The sequence below is a fragment of the Ascaphus truei genome, chromosome 4, assembly GCF_040206685.1.
Source record: "Ascaphus truei isolate aAscTru1 chromosome 4, aAscTru1.hap1, whole genome shotgun sequence".
NCBI lineage: Eukaryota > Metazoa > Chordata > Amphibia > Anura > Ascaphidae > Ascaphus > Ascaphus truei.
In genome coordinates, this window is record NC_134486.1 from 264,469,731 (window position 1) to 264,494,679 (window position 24,949).

A 24,949-nucleotide genomic window follows, 5' to 3' on the forward strand; every position below is an offset into this window, starting at 1 on the left:
GTGGCCGATAGAAGGGGCTACAGCTATAAATATTTTTAACATATATAGCATAGCCTCCAGCCGCTATTACTTCTCTTGGGCCCTAACAGTATAAGTCCTGCTAGGGACAGGCACTGGAAGGGGTAATTCCTCATAAAGGCCTAGTTCGCTATTACAGCCTTGGGTACAGTAAGTGTATCCAGGGGCGGGTCTAGCAACAACTAGAGAGTGTCACCCTGGAGAGGATACTGGTTGGGTCTCATGCCGTTAATGTGATGCCTATCAGTATCAGACCTGCCCTGTTATGGGGCAGGGCTACAAGCCCATCCCCTGGGTATATACTGGCTGTCATGATCGGGGTATGAGGGGTTAATGGGATCTGTGTATATGTTGATCTGCATCCCCCTGCTTCAGCAGAATGGCCCCAGGTCTTAGATGTATTTCCCCAGCAGTAGTGTGTTATTGTATATATCCTGTTATCATGATATGGATATGAGGGGTTAATGGGATCTGTGTATATGTTGATCTGCATTCCCCCACTTAAGCAGAATTAATTGCTATGTTATGTATTGACATGGAGAAAAGGGTTAACTGTGTATTTGTCATAATGTAAACCCCATAGAACCATATCTCTGTATGTGTTTGTGCTACAAGGCTGAAATTTGGATATGCTTTCCTATGCAACGAACACAGGTTGCATACATATTGTTAAGCTGATTTAATATATGGGAAATATAGTTATGAGTTATCGCTGTTTTTACTATAACTTTGGATAGGTTTGGAAGCTTGCCAAATGGCAGCTTTTATATGTAATTGTACAATCAAAGGAGGCTACTTGAAAGGCTTTGTCTTGGAGAAGTTCCTCAGAGGTGAGAAAAAGCCTGTACATCAATGGAGGTGACTCGCCTCATTGCATATGCAGCCAGCTCTCACAGATGAGTACTAACCATTGTGACCTGTCAAACGTAACACCCTACATGAAAGACCCCTGCCCAATAAGCATTTTGGCTAAACAGGATGGCAACAAAGGCATCATGTCATATTTTTTTATAAATGGTCTGGCCAAGTAGCTACAGGGGAGGGGTGTATTAATGAGGGGCTGGGTAAACCCAGCTTCTTGTATTACCTGGCAACCTGTGATTGGGACAAGATAATTGTTCACCAATAACTGAACTGCCATGTTAGGAATGGGAGCCCTGCATCTATATAGTTGCTTGCACCACTTATTCCTGAGCTTGTGCTTGTTGTGACCTATAACAACTAAGGAGCTGCTATTCGGCTGAATATCTCCTTGTCCAACCCCAGTAAGTGTAAATATTTATGTAATGTTATTTGCTTGATGTATTGTCTGTTCTGCTCATAGGAAATAAACTCATTCAGTTTACTATATCCTAGTCTTGTTCAATCTGGCCCGGTTATTGTACATATGTACTGTTCTCTCGTGACACTGGCACTTTCCCAGAAATCATTGTGTCTCTTTCCTCTCCCTGTGGTGTGACATCATCTACCCTGTATCCCACAAGGGGGAACAGGAGGAGCAGCAGAAGGGATCCTAGATGGGCCTCAAGCCTTAAGGTAACCTCCCTGGGGAAGCAATGCATGCTGTAAGATCTGGAATATGCAATAAACATTGAAAAATATGCTTGTGTGATTCACTGCCTTGGGATAAAGAAGTGTCAGCATGGTCCATCCTGCAGATACAGGATCCTCGCTGACTGGAGGCGCTGCCAACAGAGAATGAAGCACCCTGAAAACCTGACCTGATTCTCCCAACACCATCGCAGAGCAACTCAGAGCCCTCCTGTTGCCTCACAGGTATGCACAGCACAAGGAAACGTACAGGTAGCGACCCAATCTCACAGAGGGTGGGGGTAAAGGTGCTACACATACATTAACAGTTCTCCCTAAAAGAAAAAAAAATGTAAAGGCTTCAAAAATACCTTTCCTTTCAAAACTTTCTTCTCGGACAAAGCAAACGAGAGCCAGGAATTTTGTCACCTCCTTTAGGTACAAAACCGTTGTATTGTTAAGCCTTATGATTGCCAGTGATTCTTTGTCATAAGGTGTCCCTGCTCCTTTCAGCCTGGAAAGAAAGAAACAAACAAATGTTAAGGAGAATGTAAGGTCAGTAACATCCATTCAAATATTATTACTCAGGTACATACTGCAAACCAGTGTGAAATACTCTACAGATCAGAGATGTACAAATGAGTAGTTCCCACATACTCTTATTTTATAAGTTAATACGTTTTTCGTCATTGAGATGGTAAATATTGGTACAATTGCAATACAGGAAAGTACCACCAGAGTTCAATTCAATGGGTAGTTTGTAAAAATGCACCATACAATATACACATTACCACATTTCACCTGGGTCACTCTTCCTTATTATTTCTTGCTGCTTATTTTTTTTATGCACAGTTGAAATATGGATAAAATAAAATATACATATATAAATTAGAAATAGGTGAGTTTGTTTTTCTATATCAAAAACAGAAAAGAGCTTCCACTTTGTTTACAAAAATAAAAAAATCCCTGCTTTTCAAGCAGCCGTCCAAGCTGCCGGTTTATTTTTATTATTATTTGTCTCCCCCTTTAATATGTGCATCAATATAATCCACACAATGATAAGTAATTGGCTAAGTTGCCAAATCCATCCATTCTCCTGTGATCGATCGGAGAAGATTCGGCTCCGGGGGTTCACTAAATGGCTGCAGAGGAGTATTCTGCAGTCAGTGTGACTTTGTAAATGGTTGATCGAGAAACAAAAAGGCTTGTTACAATAACATACATTACAAATGTTGTCAGAGTTGTTCTAAAAAAAATGCTACAAGTATTTTCTCATGGTACAGAACTGATTTATTAAAAAGAAACAAAAAAAAACCACACATGTAGGATATTGCTTGGTCTGCAGCTTTCAGTGGCACTGCCTGGTAACTACTCTCTGTTATCAAAATGAGAGCACAAGGAAAGTGTTAGTGTTTTATGGGAATAAATATATGGGAAGTGGGAGAAAGCAGATGGAAAAACTAAAATCAAAGATTTTGGGGGACTGTGCAAACTGTTTAAGTGTTGACTACTTACTGAACCTGTTTAATTGGTGTGCTCATTTCCATGTCATTTCCCAGAATCCCTAGCAGCCACTGCATACACTGTATAAACACTGTATACTAGGAGATAATAGTGAAGAGCAGGGTTGCAGACCTGAGACATGTGAATGTGCTCACAAGTGATATTTGTATTTGCTATTTAATTTGTGGAAGTTAAGCTTCATGTGCTTTAGCTTTAAAGAGAAGAATACAAATCAAGAGGATGTAATGAGGGGGAGCACATAATGTGAATGTTAAACATTTGGATACTGGGAAAGATATATTTTTTAAATGACATCTAAAATAGTGATTTGCAGTGAACATGAAAAAATATTGAGTGAATATTCTAAGAAACTGAAAGTTTAATAATATAAACCCTGGCTAAGAAAAAAAAAATATATATTCACATTGGTTTTTTTTTACACTGTGTATTTGTATTGAAATGACATAGATAAAGGGCTTCACCCACCCATAGATGCAGGAGATATCAATAACCACATCGATCATATCGCAGCACAGCTCGTAGGTCTGCATGTCCACTGGGGTGCTGTCCGTTGCTATGTAGATTTTACTGACGACGTCAAAGAGGAATGCTTTCTCTATCCCAGAATTCTGCAGCAGATTACACAGAGTTATTGCACACTGATGCTATATTATTTTGAGCTACTCAATAGGGGGTTTTACCAATTAATTGTTATCATAGGACTGAAACACTAAGGCCTTGATAAATAAAAATGGCTGTTGCCGAATGAAATGGAGGATCATTTAAACCGATGTAAAGCACAGACATTTACTAGACAAAGACAGTTTTGTTGACGGAAGCAGAAGAGTCTTTATTAGCTGTTCCCACGTTTGGTGGCAAAATGTAGCGGAGAATCTGAATCTAACATACTTTAACCAATGCAATGTTATTATAAAAACAACTTGCACCTGGGCCTTGATAATTAACTCAGATTAAGTATTAACACACACTGGAGACTCAGGGGGTTAGTCATGAAACTGCCATAGTGCCGATTGGAGCACTACGCACGGAAAATTCCACAGGAGTCCCAATAACTTCAATGGGAGTTTGCATGCAATAGTGCACCGGTGAAGAATTTCCAGGAGTAGGTGGTGGTCAAAAGTGTGAAAAGCAGCAGAGGTTTATGTTTTCTCTATGGGAGAAGGGTCCATGCAGCATAACTGTAAGGTTGTACAGAACAAACAGTTACTGTGTGTTATTTCAGTTTTTCTATTCAAACATTCCCTCTGTCACATAGGGCTCAGTAAACTGGTTTATCCGCATTCAGAAGGCAACGTTATCGGCAAAAAAGGCCAATCTACAAAAAGCACATCATTATTTAAATCCGCCTCAGGGACAGGTTTCTTTTCATATCTGGAGACACGCTGTAATAATACAGTAGTTAAAACGAAAGAACTTAAAGCAGCAGTTCCCCCCAGGAGCCTATATAAGGTTACCTCGTATAATGTTAGTATCTTGCCCCCTGAGCATGTCCTGCTCTTTAAAAAAAAACAACAACAAAAACAAAGTTAATGTTAAGAACCATGATTATTTCTTAACTCCTAGCCTCTGGGGTTACCAGGGAAACCTGCAGACTGCACTGGGCTTCTGGGGGGAGCTTGATTTTAACATCCCAGGCAATTAATATTTCATAACGGCTTTGAAAAGGGCAAGATGAGAGCCCATAAAGTAGGCAACAAAAGTGCAGAAAAAGGGGAATCAGCACAGGTTGCTGCTTTAGGCCGCGCGTATAGTGCCCGCGACGGGACGGGTGACGTCACCCGTCGCCGCTAGCGAAAGTTATATTTCGCTTTGCGGCGGCGTCGTGGGCTTTCTTGCATTTGATTGGTTCAGGGCTGTCACATGAGGCGACAGCCCTTGAAAAATCAAATATTGCCAGCTTCCAAATTTGGCGACGCTCCGTCGCATTGTCGCTGTCGCGCTTACTATAAGCGCACGCGGCGGCAATGTATTTGTTTTTGGGCGACGTTGCATCGCCGTCACGGGCACTATATGCACGGCCTAAGGAACAATACGTATTTAGACCAGCCACCTAGATATAAACTGTGCAAATTGACCTCATGCCATCAGTTTAAATCTCCCTCCTTTCACGTAGAATGGCACGTCTCTTCCCTCCATTTGTTTATTTGTTGTTATCCCTGCACTGTATTAGGATTTCCCTCATAATTGATATGACCTGTGTTGCAGCCTTTATGGTTGGTCTTAAGAAATAAATAATAATAAACAAATATGGTATGGGCATGTAAAAAAGCACATTAAATGCACACTTAGTGACACTGGGTGACTTCACAGATACTCAGTTAAGGGCCGATATGTTACATAACACACAGACTTGAGAGACATTAGTAATACGGTCGTCTTGTATGAAATGAAAATAGTTCACCAAGCTCTATAGTATTTCCTAAACATAAACACAGCCTTGTGAGTAATGTAATTAACTTTTTAGAATGACTTTAGAGGGCAAGATAGAGGTTATGGGATCGAACGGAGCGGTCAGCACTGTCACCCGATTTTAGTGACTGTCTATTGGGAATTTATTGTATCGGTATTGTTGTATTAGCACAAAAACAGAGAGAATGTATAAAGGCAAAAAATCTCCCTTTTTGCCAGTAAACATCTGTAAGTTGAATGTATAACCTTTGCTCATTTAATGTAACCATGTATTTGTCATTATAACTCTGTGCCCAGGTCAGACTTGAAAACGAGAGGTAACTCTCAATGTATTACTTTCTGGTAAAATATTTTAAAAAGAAATAAGTAAACAAATACTTAGAGACATTTTCACCTTGTGTCTGTTAGCAGCACTATATTAAAGTACTTTATTCTTTTTTTGCTCAGGTCATCCTCTTGTGATGAGGGGCAATGAAGGGGGTTATTACATATTACATTGTAATGTATCTGATTCGGTGTCTTTGTCGCTTATTTTGGCAGCATAAACCTTTTGGCTCACGTTCTGCATTAAAACTGATTAGCAAGTTCCTCACGTCTGATGCAGCTACAAGTAAAAAATAAAAATAAAAAATAGGCATCAGAGTAAAACACTCCTTTATGCATATAAAGCATAGAAGCTTCAAACACAATTTTGCAACAGTCTGTGGATTATCACATTACTCTAAAAACAGCTACTACATTATTTTTTTTATTGATTTAATTTTCCCCATACCAAGTGTTTTTGAACCTTTTTTTGGTTAAGGAACCCTATAATTATATTGTGAATTTCTGCGGAACCCCAACCCTCTCTAATAGCGGGTGTGAGATCAGATGCATTGTAAGGAACCCCAACCTTCTCTAATAGTGTGTCTTAGATCAGATGCATTAAGGAACCCCAACCTTCTCTAATAGTGTGTCTTAGATCAGATGCATTGTAAGGAACCCCAACCCTCTCTGATAGCGTGTCTGAGATCAGATGTATTGTAAGGAAGCCCAGCCCTCTCTGATAGCGTGTCTGAGATCAGATGTATTGTAAGGAAGCCCAGCTCTCTCTAATAGAGTCAGTGGCAGATTTTCCATTAGGCCCGGGCCTATGGGTTCGCCCCTATATACATTTGCAGCGCTTTCGAGTCTATCGGGCCTGATGGGAAGTCACTTGCATATGCCGGGCGCCTTCTTGCTGTCTCCTTTTTGCTGCTCGCCTCCTCCTTCCGATTCGCGGCATCAAATGACGTCACGTACGTCACCAACGTGGCGTTACACGCCATCTCATTGCCATGGCAACTACGTCATGACGTCGTGTTACCATGGCAACGAGACGCCGTGTGGCATCACTTTTTGAAACCGCCGCGGAATAGAGTGTATCTTTTACTGGATAGACTTGCAACTCTGCACTATGCCCCTGTAACAGTTACAGCAATAATCTTTAAAACAGAGCGTTGAAATGGAAAAGTTTTTCAACGAAGATACGGTAAAAACTGCACAAGCATTAATTAAATGACATCCGCTGTCAGGAAGCAGTGAGTAAAACAGCGCTATTCCCGTTGTAGCCTTGGGGCTATTTGCTTTTCCTTTGAACCTTGGAGGGCAGCTGATTGAATTGACCTGGTATTTATAATGCAAGCATGTGCACTAATCCAGAAATCTTATGGGCAAATGTCAGCTACTGGTGACATCAGATACCTCACCGATTCCATCATAATTCATTAAAAGATAATAGTGTCTCTTCCAGTCTTCGTTCATTCTTTCTATTCAGCAATAGGGATATGAAGGACTAAGAATCCTGCGTTAATTACACACACAAAATCAGCTCCACAAAAAACACTAGGTTACAGCTTTTCCTCCCTGAGCCAGGAATACTGCAAGTTATTCATTAACTTTTTTAGTAGTTTAGTTAATGGGGATGGAGAAAAATGTTACAGCGAAATTACAGTACACTGAAGTAGGTATCCTCATTCATAAAATCACATGTAGACAAATTCTCAATACATTAGGAAAACAAAGAAGGCTGGGTAGCCGTGTTGGTCCTTTCTTCCATTAGTAACACAGGAGGGAGAGGGAGTAGGTGGTATGATACATTTTATTGGACCAACAAGTCGTTGACATGTTATCCCGATACCGGATGAAGGACCCGGAGAGGTTCGAAAGCTTGTAAAATTTCAACTACTTTTTGGTCCAATAAAAAAAGGTATCATAACACCTACTCCCTCCTTTGTTACTACAGTACATTAGGAAAACTAAGTGTCACTTACAGATATAAAGATATTCAGCAGGTTTTCTAGTGTTGGAAGCTGTGGAATTAGTTTCTGCACCACTTTGCTGAAAGCTTCAAAGATTGAATGGTCGTATATGCTGGTTAGATAAAAGCTGAAAAACAGGGGAAAAAAAGTATATAAGCTTAATTTTATAAACACAACCTTTGGGGAGCTTTTTTTCCCAGTGTAAAATAGCTTGTAGTAACATTTCCTATTTAACACAGCAATGTCTTTAAATTATAAATCTGGCTATTTGTATAGTGCAACACTGTAGTACAATTGATCACCGGAATCCTGAAACTCTTGGTTTTTACCACTTGGGGTAAGATGATTAGTACTGTACGTGTCACCATAGCAGGAGAAGCTGAAGTAGGTACAGTAGATGCAGAACAAGTATCACCAGAGCAGAACATCTTAAACTGTGACACTCAGACACTCACCACATTGGTTAGAGATGCTGCCCCAAAATAAGTACTTGTGCAGGATCCAGGCAGTTTTCATGCCTTCAACAAAACTACTGTAACAAAAGGACCACAAAATAAAAACTCATAAATCAGGAGATGCTCAGACAGCCCCATAAAAGTAGTTGGGCCAATGGCAAATACAGGTGCGCCAACGAGTATTCTAAAACTTGCCTTAAACTTGCCTGGGAAAATCTGTCGCTATCACCAACAAGATCCAGGTACATGCTGGGTACATGGTGCAACATTTCAGTGACATTTCTGCAGAGACTAATGGCCCACCGGATTAACACAGCAGGGGCCCCTGGCAGTCCCATTCAGTTTGAATGGGACTGCCAGGAACCCCGCTGTCAATCCGGTGGGCCATTAGTCTGTCTGCAGAAATGTCACTGAAATGTTGCAGCATGTACCCAGCATGTACCCGGGTCTTGCTGGTGATAGCCCCAGATTTGTTTTAGAATACTTGTCGGCACTACAGTAGTACATCTGCTCATAGTTTTCATGGGCCGTATCTATGGGAGTGGAAGTGCCATGTTTTGCATGTCATTCCATAGTGCTACATTTACTGTATATCTATAGTATCAGGTCTTGCCTATTTTATGCAGAAGCTTCCAATAGATCTCTGCTTTTTAAATCTTCCGGGGGTGTACATAATAGATGTTCCATATTATGTAATTGAAAAAAATAAAAAAATCATTTAATAAAAACAATTGATTTAAAATAGAGTTCTGCCTTATAGTCTTGTAGCACCTCCCCCCTCCCCCCCTCCCCCAGGGAGATCATGTCGCTATCAAGTGTGTTCTGGTGCGGTGCATACCTGTTTGGTGGAACAGAAGGCTTGAGAGCTCTGCGATGGTATGGGGAGGACAGGGTCTCCATGATGGTTCTTCTGTCAGCGCAGCGTCTCCATCCTATGAGAATCCTTGGGCAGCCAGGATGGTCCTCAGAGGCAACTCTTCTCACGTGATCACACAGCAAGCATCATACCAGAGATGATATAATTGGGTTTTATTGGTTCAGTACAGCATTACAGGCTCCATTCCCTGAAGGCAGTACCCAGGGCTTGAGGCCCTAAGCACCCTCCTCAGCAAATCTTACACCCTAACAGGGCAAGGCCTCAGCCCACTCCTATCCAGGAGAGGCTCTACTACTGCTTCCTCCTCGCAGGGAGGGTAGCACAGAACAAACTCTCAGAAACACTTACTCTAACCTCTAGAGGGAAACCCCCTCCTTCCCAGAGGAGTGACTTGTAGGACTATCATGACTTGTAGGTCTATAATGCATAGACCCCCTTTATTACCAGGGTACTCCTGAAATGTATTAGGTAAAATACATATAATAACATACCCAGGCCCTGAAGAATTTACTCCTAACACTGCCAGTTCTTTACTGGGACTTACTGTGCTGGAGGGGCCAGAGAATTAGTAGCCTAGGGAGACTTGACTAAACGCTCCCTCTGGTTTGAAATTCCTCACGACCTCGCATGAGGGCATAACATCCCACCACATTTTTATACAATAAAAATACAATAGCAATCAACATTAAAACATTGGCATAACTGATTCACCTTTAATGGAGGAACCTTTACCCTAAATAACAGTACTGTAACAGTCAGTAATAGTGAGCGGGATCTGGCTTGCGCACAAGGTTCCCTTCACTATCCGGTATCGTGACCAAATAGCAATGCTTGCATCCAGACTCCCCAATATACTCCACCTGGTCTAAGTGTATGTTGCGGCCTACCTGCCACACTTTCATTAAATAGCAGGCTCTGTCTTCCCTGTAGTGCAGCGGTGCGCAAACTGTGGGGCGCGACCCCCAGGGGGGGCGCGACACTGCCGACGGGGGGGCGCGGGGTTTACAGAGGCCCCGCGCGCTTCCCGAAGGCACTTAAATTAAGTGCCGGGGGAGCTGCAGGGCCTCTGTAAACCTAACTTACCGTGGCTCCGGCGGCTTCCTCCCTGCGTCGCCATGGCAACGCGGCGTCAAAATGACGCTGCGAGGTCATGTGACGTCACGTTGCCCCGGAGCGCGGGTAAGTTGGGGTTGGGGGGGGGCGCCGGAGTGAGGGGACAGCCGGCAGGGGGGCGCAGGGAAAAAAGTTTGCGCCCCCCTGCTGTAGTGCATACTGCTGCTGGTCCGCAGCTTCATATAATCTAATATGGCTGCGCGCACCCACTTATACCGGTAAATCTCTGCTGACCTCATGAAAAACTCAGGAAGGTAGGATAGTCATACCCTTCCTGTCTAAACCTTTGGACCAGGACCCTATCAGCACAGCTGCTTTTTGTTAAGTTATGCCCGTATGCCTGACCTGGCAATACACAGTATATGGGTCCCTCCCACAGGGGCTCACTAACGGGTTCCTCTCCCCCTGGAGAAGAGAAAAGGCCTGCTTCCATCTTAGCGCAACACTTTCACATAATTTTAGCCTCTTGCTCAGGGGTGAACCGGCCTTCCTCCAACCAGTGATCTGTCTGGGAACCCCTTTCAAGGTACGAACCGTTTCAGATGCAACACATAACAACTGTATAATGGATCCCATCATGGTAGTAGTTCTGTCCCTTCAGACACTTTAGCCTTCACTTTTGGGGAAAAGGCCACGGTCATTACCGGGGACAAAAGTCACGGTGACCGGGGCCTGTATCTGTGGTCACTGTTAGCTCCGCGGGGACGAAATTCAGGACTGTGGGAATGGTCAGGATGGGGCAGAACGGGGTGAGTCCAGCACCTCACAGTCTCGTTCAGCCAGGCATAGAGTGTTCATACCTCAACTTGGGTGGCAACCGGATAGGTTGTCCGTATGAGGGCCTGCAACTGTCCGCGTCCAGGAGCGGGGACGGCGGCAGGCGGAGGCTTAGCAAGGCCTCCCATTCTCCGAATGGCAGAAGGGCTATTCCACTTGCCATGCTCCTGCTTCCGCGCCGTGCACTGCAACAAGAAAAGGTTCTCTGTAGAGTCACTCACCGGAGCAGCAGAGGCGATTGTAGGATCCGGAAGAGAAGCAGTACCGGCCGGTACCGTTAGTGGAGATCCCTCCGCGCTGGTCCTCTCGTCCGGCCACTCGGTGTAGGCAGCAGCCACATAGGCCATGGATCGACCTCAGGCCTCGCAGATGGCTTTACACTGGAACTGAAGGGGACTTTGGTCCAGTGGTGATCGACATCCCCTGGTAGATGTTGGGGCTCGAGATGGACGAATAGGTCGTTACCTCAGGATCGTTGGAGGCCTCGACCTCATCGACGGACACACCCTTGCTGACCTGCCGGAAGCTCGTGGATCCAGCGGTGGAAGGTACCTCCTGTGGAGAGCGAGGCACCAAGGGAGTGGCGGGCATCGCTCGGCCGTGCCTGTCCAGGCAATGGCTCGCCTCCTCGAAGATGCAGCTCAGAGCAGGAACTGACTGGAGAGCAGAAGGGGACTCTCGCCATCGCAAACCGGCCTGGGTGGAGAGACCGCTGATGTCAGTTCCCATGGCTCCCAGAGAGCCCGCTCCGGAGTCCATACTTTTTGAACTGCGGCTCCCATACTGTATTTCGGAACTGACCAGGTTGCAATGCAGAGTCCAGTAATCTTGCCGGCGAGTCTTGGATGGCTGTTCAGTCATATCCATCAGCACTTGGTGATATCAGGCAGTCCCCTCAAGATGCAGCTGGGTCTTGCCGATCTCCGCTCCAGGTCCCTGGAGGCGGAGGTATGGTTCATCACATTCAGAGCACCGGGAAGCGGATCCCAGTGCAGGCCCCACCCGATCGCACAACGGGCAGACCAACTGGAGCGAGTTCTCCCCATCGTTAGGAAGTAGTAGCAGACCTACTGGGAGAGCAAAATGAGTGCCTTGCTTCGCATCCATTGTCGGCGGCTAGTTGGGAGGGAGCGAGTAGGCGGGCGTCTGTTCAGCAATACTACCATTTGCGACTGTGGTTAAATCCCCACATCCGCTGTGCAGCAGTAGGTAGACACACCCTCAGCTCCTCCCTCTAGTAATTCAATAGTACGACTGTAGAGAACAGGTTGCAGCTTGGCTCTTGCGCTAAACGCGGATAATTCTGCAAAAAGGGCGCGGCTAGGCTTCGTGCCAATCCCAGACATTTGCAAACAATTCCTTGCAACTTTTGCACAAGTTGCCATGCAGTTTTCCCAATTTCGGGGGGAACCGCCATTTTTCAATGGAAAAGAACAGGATGCAGCTCCCCCTTTGGTGGTGACCGCTCTTGTATGGCTGCAGTTCCACAAACAGAAGTCCTAGCTGCTTGAAGGTCAAGCGCCTCACATACCTGCCCGCTCACACAATACTTATATCAGATAATAAACTGTGTGGCGCAGGCCACAGCTCCCGTTGGTGAAGCCTCTGGGACACTGCCCCTGCACCTTTTCTTAGTAATATAATCGCACGGTGCAAGCTGCAGTTCCGGGGTCCGGCCCTTGCAGGTCCCATGCATCCCCTGGCACACTGCTCCCACACCACGTCTTAGTAATAGAGCCTTACGGCAGCCCCCTGGGTGGGGACTGCCATAGTATAGCTGCAGCTCCTAATACAGAGGTCTTGGCTGCCTGAAGGTCAAGCGCCAGTCCTCAGATGCTTGCCCGCTTATACATAATCTATTTTAGAGAATAAAACTGCATGGCGCATGCCACAGTTCCCTTTGGTGAAGCCTGTGGGACCTTGTCCCTCTTCTTAGTAATAGAGCGACTATACCTGCACTGCACGTACTTTGAGAGGAGGGGTCCACGTTGTAGCTCCATTTAGTGGAGAGTCCGGTCCATCAGATCACATAAAGTCCCCTACGGACACTACACCCATGGGCCCTCTGAAATTGAGTAATAGGAGAGTACCGCCTTCCCTTGCTGCAAAAGCTTGTCCTGATGGTATCTCAGCAACGCCTCCAAATGTAGCACCTCCCCCCCCCCCCAATGGAGATCATGTCACTACCAAATGTGTTCTGGTACGGTGCGTACCTGTTTGGTGGAACAGATGGCCTGAGAGCACCGGAGTGGTATCTGGAGGCATCAGGGCAGGCTCTCCATGATGGTTCTTCTGTCAGCGCAGTGTCTCCATCCTATGAGGATCCTGGGGCAGCCAGGATGGTCCTCACGGGCAACTCTTCTCATGTGATCACACAGCAAGCATTGCACCAGAGATGATATACAGTAACTTGGTTTTATTGGTTCAGTACAGCATTACAGGCTCCATTCCCTGAAGGCAGTACCCAGGGCTGAGGTCTTAAGCACCCTCCTCAGCATACCTTACCCCCTAAACAGAGCAAGGCCTCAGCCCACTCCTATCCAGGAGAGGCTCTACTACTGCTTCCTCCTCGCAGGGAGGGTAGCACAGAACTAACTCCCATAAACACTTACTCTAACCTCTAGAGGGAAACCCCCTCCTTCCCAGGGGAGTGGCTTGTAAGTCGGCCTCCTATCATGCATAGACCCCCTTTAATACCAGGCTTCTCCTGAACTGTATTAGGTAACACACATATAATAACATACCCAGGCCCTGAAGGATTTACTCCCAACACTGCCCGTTCTTTACTGGGACGTACTGTGCTGGATGGGCCAGAGAATTAGTGGCCTAGGGAGACTTGGCACCAGTCTATATACAGCACTATGTGTTTTACAAACAGGCACTGTACCATACATAAATGGCTCATCTTGAGAACACAAAAGGTAGGTTGGCTATCTTGCTAGTTTGTCATGATGCTGTAAAAATGTATAATTAAAATATGTATTGTATGTCTTTATTTATATAGCGCCATTAATGTACATAGTGCTTCACAGTAGTAATTCACGTGACAATCATATAAATAACAAATGTAAATAACAGGTAATGGGAATAAGTGATTCAGACATAAAAGTAACATTTCGGAAGAGGAGTCCCTGCGCTGAAGAGTTTACAACCTAATTGGTAGGAAGAACGTACAGAGACAGTAGGAGGGAGTTCTGGTAAGTGCGTCTGCAGGGGGCCAAGCTTTATGTATCATGTGTATATTATTAGCCACTGTGCTACTCATATGCTTCTTTAAGCAAGTGTGTCTTGAGGTGGGTCTTAAAGGTGGATAGAGAGGGTGCCAGTTGGGTATTGAGGGGAAGGGCATTCCAGAGGTGTAGGGCAGTCAGTGAGAAAGGTTTAAGGCGGGAGAGGGCTTTAGATACAAAGGGGGTAGAGAGAAGGCATCCTTGAGCAGAACGGAAGAGTCGGGGTGGTGCATAGCGAGAAATTAGGGCCGAGTTGTAGGGGCGGGGGAGGGCAGAAGAGTATAAAGCTTTAAAAGTGAGGAGGAGAATTGAGTGCGAGATGCGGGATTTGATAGGAAGCCAGGAGAGGGATTCCAGCAGGGGAGACCCCGAGACAGATTTAGGAAAAAGTGGACTGATTCTGGCAGCAGCGTTTAGGATAGATTGTAGGGGAGATAGGTGAGAGGCAGGAAGGCCGGACAGCAGGAGGTTATAGTAATCGAGACTGGAGAGAATAAGGGCCGGAGTCAGAGTTTTAGCAGTCGAGCAACAGAGGAAAGGGCGTATCTTTGTAATATTGCAATATGTCATTTATTTTATGAGCCTCTGCAAACAACAATTGAGCTAAAGACAACTGATCTCCCAGAAGTATTTTCCTATAGTGAATTGTATTGTCAGTCTATGGAAAGAGAAACAAATAAAGCATCCCACCTCTCCCACAGATACATTTGATTGAAATCAGCTGCATTTTATAACATTCAAATTCACTTACGAGTAATGCTTAAAAGCTTGAAATGTATTCAAGCTTATTAAATAATATTACTTGCTATGTATTAGGCCGCACCTATAGTGCCGTCAACGGCGACACGACGGGTGACGTCACCTGTCGCCACCGGCAAAAGTTATATTTCGCCGGGTCGGCGACATCACGAGTTTCCGGCCATTTAATTGGTTCAAGGGCCGTCACATGAGTCAACAGCCCTTGAAAAATCAAATTTTGCCGGCTAACAGTTTTCGCGACGGCAACGTCGTGCTTACTATAAGCGCACGCGGCGGCAATGCATTTGTTTTCGGGTGCCGTCGGCACTATAAGCACGGCCGTAGAACACAATCTTCATGTACTGTCCAAGATTGAGCTTGCTGATATTTTATGTTGTTCTGCAGAACCTTTAAAAGTGATACTTTCCAAACCTAACCCCATTTCTGATGGTCAAACTCGGCAGACAACTTTACCCTCCGAGATTAAGGAAAGTTAACCCTGTTCAACCCTGTTTTTTTTAGCCATGATGGAGAAGAGGCAAAGCCACGTGTATGTTTCCTATGATACCATGAGAATTAAAATCAGCACGGTAACCCATCACCCACACTGGTTTACAGTGTCCTACCTGAGATGGATTTTCTCCAGTCCAGAGTCTGCAAGGTCGTCATTTGCCCTCTGATGTATATCTCTTTGAGTTTCTATCTTGTGATCATCTGACAGACCGTCCACTTTATGGATAAAAACCTCAAAGTTAATGTCAGGGTTCACTTTGTAGGCGCTGGTCACAGTTAGGTGTAACCTAGCGAGGGCTTCCATATAGTCATCCTGCGAATCACAGGGGAAAAAGAAATACAGTATGAGCCCTCACACAGCATCTGGCAAGGAAGTGCCTAAAAACATTTCAAGTATTAAAAGCAATTCATACTGTACAAATAGTGGAAAAAGTACACTAAGAATATTTAGATAACATTTGTTGGAGCAACGTGGAGAAGAGAGGCTTATAACTCCAGTAGGTCATTGGGGAGGCCTTCATCCAGCAGTGCATCGACAATGACTGAAGATAATGGTGATATACAAATGTAGCACCGTTATTCAAAGTGCAATCGTGTTAACGGACCCAAAAAGTTGTGATACAGAGTTAATTTCATGCAAGTTTTAACACAAACAAATGGAGACACAATAAATCTTGCGTTCAAATTTGCTTTGAATAACGGGTGCTACATCTGTACATATTCTATATTCCTAGTACAGGTAGTCCTCGTTATCCAATGTTTCACTTTACAACGAATGGCATATCCAACGCTTTACAATGCAACCATGTGGGACGTTTTTCGACGCCGGAATGCGATATCCGGCGCTTGAATGCGTTATCCAACGCCCACCACCACTGATTAACATGGTACTCACTTTACAACGGTTTCACTATCCAACGCTACTTCCAAAACAGATTCCGTTGGATAACCGAGGACTGCCTGTATATACTGTAAGTATAATAGGTCATTAAGAATGGCAGCGAGGGTCAGCAGTGCAGTTACAAAGTGAGTTGTCCCTGTGGTAATGGCTCTAATATAAGTGAGAAAACCTAGTTTGAGATGATCTCCCTCCCCAAATTTTTGGTGATAATTAAGATTTTACGCAAAAATAAAAAAAAGGACACTTTCGCCTGGTTTGTGAACGTAAGCGAACATTTTCCATATCCCTACTCTTGGTTATATACAGCACATGAGTGACCTGCCTGTGTTACATAAATATACATTATATATAACAGTAATTATTGAAGAGAAGCAAAACAGTTTTGGGATTTTTCATTTCACTAAACAGAAGCAGCTTTATACACTTAGCTGTGAGCAGCATACATACTCACGGTGCATATTCCTTTTTATGAGGATGCGAGGTATTCTGAAATGTTTTAAAAGTGAAACATCACTGCATATGTAAACATGTAGTGTGTATTCAGCAAGTTTCATCCAGTTACCTGCAAACCAAAAACATGTTGTATCTAATAACAAGATATGGAAAATAGCAAATAATCTCCCAGTATTCAGCAGCCCTAACAGGGAAGGCAAAACGGGTATTTTCTGTGTTTACTCTTGACAGGAACATCTAGGTGTGCAGCTTACTGTATCTGGTTTTTATTATGCGATAATACAATGTTTGATTTTTTCCCCCTTAGCTAATTTTCCTGCCTGAAGAGATTTGCTGAATAACTGTTGACGAGAGCTTAACTGCTTCTACCTTTTGCCTGTAGTATTTATTGATCAGCTTAGGGTCCTCCTTCAATGTGCATACAGCTCTACACCGACAAGCACCTGAAATCCAAAGGATCCATGAAAATCGATTGTGTGTGTGATAGAAGCGCATGGGAGAACAATAGCCAAACTTTAATAACATAAATCACTAGATGCAATAAAAAACAAAGATTGCATTCCATAGGCGTGCCTAACAATGCTTATCTAAGTGAACAGTCCAAATGGCAGTGAAGTTCCATGGGCTGTGCTACTCCTGTGCAGGCTGGTAAGTTACAGGTTTTTGATCCTCCACATGCAGTGATTGAAATCCTGCTTGTTGGTGGTCTGCTCCCGCAACCAACCTCTGTGATGTGTTGGCGGTCCCTCAACGGCCGGTGTTGGCATCCCACCACGTCGCTTGGTGCCGATTCCGGTCGGAGCTTGACGACGTCACTGCTTCCGTGTCTCCATGCCTGCGTGTGAGTGAGAGTTCAGCACAGCATAGCCCATCTGACCGTCTCTCCCTGTGTCTCTAACTCGTACACAACGCGTTTCGCATTACTGTAGCCGCTTCGTCAGGAGTGGAGTATGTGCTGCCATACTCGGGTATATATAGCCTAAGCCCTATAAGCACTTAATCGTTGATACATTTCTAATGTCCTGAATATTACATGGAAGCCAAGACATAGTAACAAATTCTGGTAATGCTTTCAAAGTTGTTACAGTTGTAGGGTTACTTAAAACTCATGTAACAAACTAAGCATTAGATGGATGTATTTAAGAAAACAATGAGTAACACTTGAGAAACAGTTGTTTGGCTTGAAATATCGCTCTATTTTTTTTATTGTGAAGCCATCGAACATGACAGTCTTAAATATGAAAGTATGGAAAGAGGTCATTTGTGACCAAGTGTTTTTGTTTATATCCAATTGCATTATACATTAGCATTTTGGTCTACACCTATCATGTTCCACATAACGAGCTAGTACCTAATTGGTATATTGCCATAGCGGGCGCTGCAGAAGCCAGGTGGGACCAAGCCTTACTGACAAGGCTTTCGCTTGCAGTGTTCCTCTCATTGATTTCCATACAATACCTTATTTAATGTTTGATGATTCTGGGACTTCCACTCCAAAGACAAGTTTATGTCTTCCTGATTCTTCTGCAGTGTTTGAGGTACACATTACTGACTCTAAGGCTTCTGCTTCAAAAGACAGATTTACCTCTCACTGATTTTCGTGTAATACCTGATATAATCCTTACGGATTCAAAGGATCCCGCCTTAAACACAGATTTACTGCTCTGATTTCTGTGCGGAGTCTGATGTACCAAGTAATTAAACACTAATACTAAAAATATATACAACTAAGCACTCTACCTATTATTTTAAAAAAACAATAAGGTGCTACTACCTAATGCACCGAAAGTGATTAAAGAGCACAAACAATATAGAATAAATTGTGACTAATAAGAATTATAACACTTAATGGGTAATAACCCGAAAATGGTCAGTGAATATTATAGTGACTAATATGTCAGCTATTAGTATAGCAGCCAAAGGGACATACAACAAGTCAATCCAAATGACTTGTACAACAATGTAACAGTAAAGAGAACAAAAAACCCTTGGCGCAGACAAAGTCAATAATACCATTCCTGGATTAGGATAATTAGATCAGTCCCAAATAGTGTTCGTTGATCCAAAGAAAAGCTCCTCAACCACTGGAAACTAGTGTTTCAAGTCTCGGCGCGTGATTCAAATACGCCTTCTGCAGCATGGGTATCAGGCGTTCGGCGCCAACAGCTGGGGTCGGCGTCACACTCCTCTCGCTCTCCTCGCAGTCTTCGACTCGAGTCAGACCCTCCCCCGATGACGTCACAGCGATGCAGATAACCCCTTCTCCCTGCTGAGGAACGCAACTAGCTCCGCCCTACACGTTTCGTGACTCGGACGTCACTTCCTCATGGGTTTGGAGCTGTGCTAACATTGCTACCTATGTATCGCTAAAACATTAACCCTCTGAGTCCCTGCACAAATATCGCTAGGACAAATCATGGAAGATAATACAATAAACCCATGCGCTCCTCTGCAAACTATAATACACAGTGGGACACTGGGCTATAAAAACATGTTAAACTACAGGGGACAACGTTAACAAATCATCACAATGGGAAACATACTGCACAGAAATTATCATTCCCCCTAGAGATGGATTGGATCAAAATGAATTGACTGTGCTGGCTCCTGCTATAAATTCCCTAATAGAATCTCGTCATAAACTGTATCACTACAATACTAATAAAAAGTTATAGTAAAATAATAAAATAGTTGCTTCGTGGAAAAATCTTATCACCTTTAAAAAGGTGTTAATGAGATCAGAACTTGCAGTCAAAGAACTATTTAATTCACTTTAAAAAAGGATGCCAAATCAAATTCAATGTTTAAACCCTCAGTGGCCAATGTTCTTAGGGTATAGATCCAGAAGCTTTCGCGTCTGGATATTAAATTAATTCTTTCGCCACCTCTCCAATTAGGTTTGGGGCAATCTATCCCTCTATATATTATGTCTTCCAGGATTTGATGGTGTCTGATTTTTAAATGATTAGAGACACTATGTGTCACCAGCCCTTTCTTTATATTGTATACATGTTCGGGCAACCTTCTTTTAAGGGGACTACCAGTCCTTCCGACGTATTGTAACCCTCACAGGCATTCCATAAGTATACAATATAGCTACTTTAACAGTTAATAAAGTTTTACCCGTTATATTGGACTTAAAATCATTACATTTAAGACTATGCTTACAACCAACGCAGTTAGGACACATATAGTATTCCTTCAAATCTTTTAACCACATGGTGCTTTTTGCTTTTTGAATACTAATAGGACAGCTAAGTGCCAAAGTGAGTTTACATTTTTTTGCCCTCGTAAACAATCTGGGGATGTTTAGGTAAAATTGCATTGAGTATTTTATTCCCCTGCAAGATTCCCCAAGGTTTATTCATTACAGGCAGTCCTCGATTACCCAACGGAATCCGTTCTGGATGTAGCGTTGGATAGTGAAACCGTTGTAAAGTGAGTCCCATGTTAATCAGTGGTGGTGTGCGTTGGATAACGCATTCAGGCGTTGAAAAACAGTCCTCAGGGTTGCATTGTAAAGCGTTGGATATGCCATTCGTTGTAAAGTGAAACGTTGGATAACGAGGACTACCTGTACTGTATTTTCGTAATTCTTGGGACCATTTCATTATACTGTGTACTGACAGGAATAAACTCAGTTTTGTACACTGAGTCCTTTTTCTTTTTACCTTTCATACCGATAAGCTTATCTCTACAAGTATTGTTAGCTACTGTATGTCTAAAGCTTTGGAAATACTTATTTTGCTGTAATCCCTTCCTATAATTTTTTTCTGAAGATTGGGAGCTTGTTCCCCAAACACATGTGGTTGTGAACAATTTATTTTGATCCTCAGAAACTGACCCTGTGGTCTATTTTTTTATCCAACATGGATTATGGTGGCTTGAGGCCAACAGATACGTATTGGCGTCAACATTCTTATAGAAAGTTTTGGTCTTAATGGCTCCATTCTCTACAAATAGAGTTAGGTCCCGGAAATCTATAGTAGTATTAATACTTGAAAATGGGAATTTCAGATTCCAACTGTTTGTGTTTAGAAAGTTTTTGAATTTCTAAAGGTTTTCCTCATTTTCATTCCAGATACATAGCACATCATCTATATAGCGTTTCCATAGCACCAAGTTTGCACCAAATGGGTTGCGGGACTAAATATAGTCCTCTTCCCACATCCCCATAAATATGTTGGCATAACAAACATAAAGGCAGAAAAGGAAGTGATACACACTAAATGAAAGAAATTCTTTAGGGACAAAAAGGATTATGAACAAAACAAACAGAGAAATTGGAAAACAGAGAGATCAGTTTCTAAACATCAGGAGTGGACTATTCTAATTCAAGAAAATGTTACTCAAAAAAATACTACACATACATCAAATAAGACAAATAAGACAGACAAAACTAGGAAAGGGTCTAATAAAACAAAGAATAAAGGCCAAAAATATCAAAATGTTTTCTGACATTAGACCAAAAGAATTCTACAGAAAAAAATATCGGTCACCCTGGTTATCACCAGGATGAGAGATATAGTCATAAATATCAGTATGTAGTTATTATGATGGAGAAAATAATTTGGTCTATCATAAAAGTAATCCAGATAAAAAAACATGAAAACAGATTCCATGACACACAACAGAAACAACATGAGTTTAAAAAACATACCATGTGTTTTTTAGACCACCGCAGAGTTTTTTAACTGGATCCATTTCTAGAGAGAGAGAAAGGAATAGAGAGAACCTCTGGATGCAAGAAACACCACTGCCATCCAGAAGAAAGCAAATAGAGGATTCAGAGCAAAGAGAGGAGGAAGGCGAAAGGAAAAAAACAGAGCAAGGAAAACACCAGTAAAAAAGAGCAACATCTTCAACATCGGCAGTTATAAATTAACTGCAGTTAAGAATGATGTGATGTGAATTTCAGATTCCAACTGTTTGTGTTTAGAAAGTTTTTGAATTTCTTAAGGTCTTCCTCATTTCCATTCCAGATACAAAAATATGGTTCTCTTCCCACATAAATATCCCCATAAATATGTTGGCATAACTTGGTGCGAACCTGGTTCCCATGGTTGTGCCACATATCTGGAGGAAATAGTTGTTGTTATAACAAAAATAGTTATGAGACAGGCTATACCTTATCCCATACAACACAAACAGTTTTACATTTTCATCCATGTTTGTGTCTTGATCTAGCACTCTTATTAGCATTGATCCCTAAATCGTGATTTATCATAGAATATAATGATGTGGGCGCAGTCTGCTTCTGTTATCCACCTCGTAAATCAATCCTAATATTGAGAAATTGTTACCTAAAATGCAATCGCATTGAGACATTTTACATTCAGATATTTTCTTCTATTAGGATTTCAAGTTTATTTCTCTTCTCGACAAACATTTTTTAAATGATAGCGTAACTTATACAAGGTACAGTATGTGGTGTGAGCCTATGTTGTATTATTAGTATGTAGAATTTAACTAATTCTGCTGTATTCTTCTGATAAAAACCTGAAGCAAACCTTTAAATCTAAAATTATCTGGTAATTCTACAGTAACAGAGATATCTGCTCTCTGCAGTATTACCTGTGAGTCGATGACAAAGATAAGTGCTCCCGTCCCTCTGAAAATCATTTCATAGTCAAACGTCGGATCAAAGAAATCAATCTGTCCTGGGAAATCCCAAATTTGAAAGTTCACAAAGGAGCTGTTGGAAACATCCTCTCTGCAGATCTTGTTTGTACTCTCCAGAAAGAGGGTTTCATTGGGCGACATTTTATGAAAGACTACTTTCTGGATGGAGGACTTCCCACTTCTACGTAGCCCCATCAGTAGAATTCTTGGCTTCACCTCTGTGCTAAAGGGATCAGTAAAGTCTAAGACTAAAAAAAGATTAATAATACATTAGCATTAGTAGGAGGTATATGCCTATCCCCTTCAATGTATTTTGACTTACAAAAACCTGATATTATCTTCATTCTAATTTCGAGACTTTCATTGATATGTTTAAAGGATTAAACTAGACATACAGATGTAGCAAGACTTGTTGTTTTCGGAATCAGGGCAAGGTACGGGACCGTGACTGCCTCAGTGCTGGAGGATTATCTCTGCAGAGTGTTCAATTCGGAAACATGGAAACCCCCCCTTCCCCCCACAGCGCAACCATTTCCATTTCTACAGCCACAGCTTTTAGCTTTTTCAGACGCAGCTCTGGAGACAGCAAGTCTTGCTACATATGTACAACTGACTAAGAAAATATGCTTCCAATATCTGTTGTGAATCAAAAATTAATAGAATACAGTAAACCTTTAAGCAATATAATGCAATGCTGCTAGTGCTAGAAAAGACCACTCCATTAAAATGAACAGAACTAAAATATTCTCTAGTACCGACAGGCAGCTTTGCAACATATTTAATGGGGGTCTTCATCTGAACATGTATTGTAAACATTTACATTTTTATATCATAATACCGCCACTGCAGATTAACACACCAACTTTAAATTAGCCAAATATTTGTGATATAAACAACACTCAAATAGCTTGGATGCAAAAGTGGTGTATGTAATTATAAATTCCCCAGAAGAGAATACCATCTAGTGCTCAGGTCTAGAAGCCTATATCATTATTGCATATAATTTCCATACAGTACATTCATGCACATCAACCATATTAACTGATGGTAATATGTCGGCTATCATAGTGCAGTCCAGGGGGTGCTCAACTCCAGTCCTCAAGACTCTCAAACAGGTCGGTTTTAAGGATATCCCAGCTTCAGCAGAAGTGGCTCAATCAGCCTCTGTTTCAGCACAGGTGGCTCAATCAGAGGTTCAGTCTTCGACGGAGCCTCTGATTGAGCCACCTGTACTGAAGCTGGGATATCATTAAAACCAAACCTGTTAGGGGTTCTTGAGGACTGGAGTTGACCACCACTGGTGTTGTGTATTATAGAATGAAGGTATGATGCGTTGAAAATAAAGCACTAACACAAAAGAATGAATCTACAGAACAACAATCCCAAAGAGAGGGCAATAGTTTGGGTTATCAGATGTCCCGGTATAGCCGGGAGAGTACTGTTTTTTTTTACCTTGTGCTGGGTCCGACTTTTAAAAAGAAAGTCACGTTTTTTTACAGCGCTTTGTCAGACTCTCGTGCTCATGCTTGGCCGACAAGCACCGATCACGCATGCGCCCAAGCGGATGGCATGCGCCCATTGCATATGTCCATGAGTGGCTGGCAAGTGCCGATCGCGCATGCGCACAAGCAGCTGGCAAGCACCAATGACGAATGTGTGGTCGGTAAGCGTCCATTGCACATGCACTGCCGGCAAGTTGCCAGCCACTCAGGCACATGCACGATGGGCGCATGCAGTTCATGCATGCAGTTCGTGCTTGCAGTTTGCACGTGTGGTTGGCATCTGCCATTTGCGCCTACGTGAAATTTGTCCCCGTTTCTCCCAGGGAAAATATGGTCACCCTAGCAATAGTCTTTTTTCATAAAACATATACAAATTTAAGAGATACTGCATATTCTCCAGCATGCAACAAAATATTTTAGAAGAATATGGGGTGCAATGAAAAGTTTTTTTTCCCTGATATACAGTACTATGCCATACAGGTATTGAAACAAAGCATATAATTGTAACAAAAACAAACAAAAAGGAAGGGCAAATCTAAAAGATACAGAATTCCTAGAAAGGTTGCTTAAACACAGGCAGTGGCTCACAGAAGATATATTAAAAGTTAGTTATAAAGTGGAAATTTAATCAAAAGCTACCAATTTGTTTAGTTTGTGAAGAAAGTCTTACAAATACTGAAGTAGGTAGGAGCAAATTGCTGAGCATATATTCCTCAACTCCACATGGTAGTAAATTGCTGGATGTAAACAAGCAAATCTGGAGCAAAAGCATCACAGGTTATGTGTGATACCTGCCCTATAAGTTTCCAGTTACATAGTAGATGAGGTTGAAAACGATATACAGATGTGGCCTGTTTGTTTTTCCAGCTTTCCTCAACAATAGTGCGGACATCTCTCGTTTTGTTTGGAAGATATAATCAATATACATCCCATTTAACTCACGGCAATTCTTTGTGTTGTTTTTCACATCCAGTATTTAACATTGCTTCGTCTGTCCAGCAGATGGCA

General features: G+C 42.7%; 1 protein-coding gene across 2 annotated transcripts in view; it reads right to left on the minus strand.

Moving 5' to 3' along the window:
• Positions 1–24,949, minus strand: part of RRAGD (Ras related GTP binding D) — a 51,342-nt gene that overhangs the window by 16,122 nt on the left and 10,271 nt on the right. For both annotated transcript variants that reach the window (XM_075597446.1, XM_075597447.1), the window contains exons 2-6: positions 22,392–22,687; positions 15,577–15,776; positions 7,773–7,887; positions 3,538–3,680; positions 1,920–2,062 (exon numbers count right to left, since the gene is read on the minus strand). In XM_075597446.1, the coding sequence (XP_075453561.1) occupies positions 1,920–2,062; positions 3,538–3,680; positions 7,773–7,887; positions 15,577–15,776; positions 22,392–22,687 (897 nt within the window). The remainder of the gene's footprint in view (positions 1–1,919; positions 2,063–3,537; positions 3,681–7,772; positions 7,888–15,576; positions 15,777–22,391; positions 22,688–24,949) is intronic.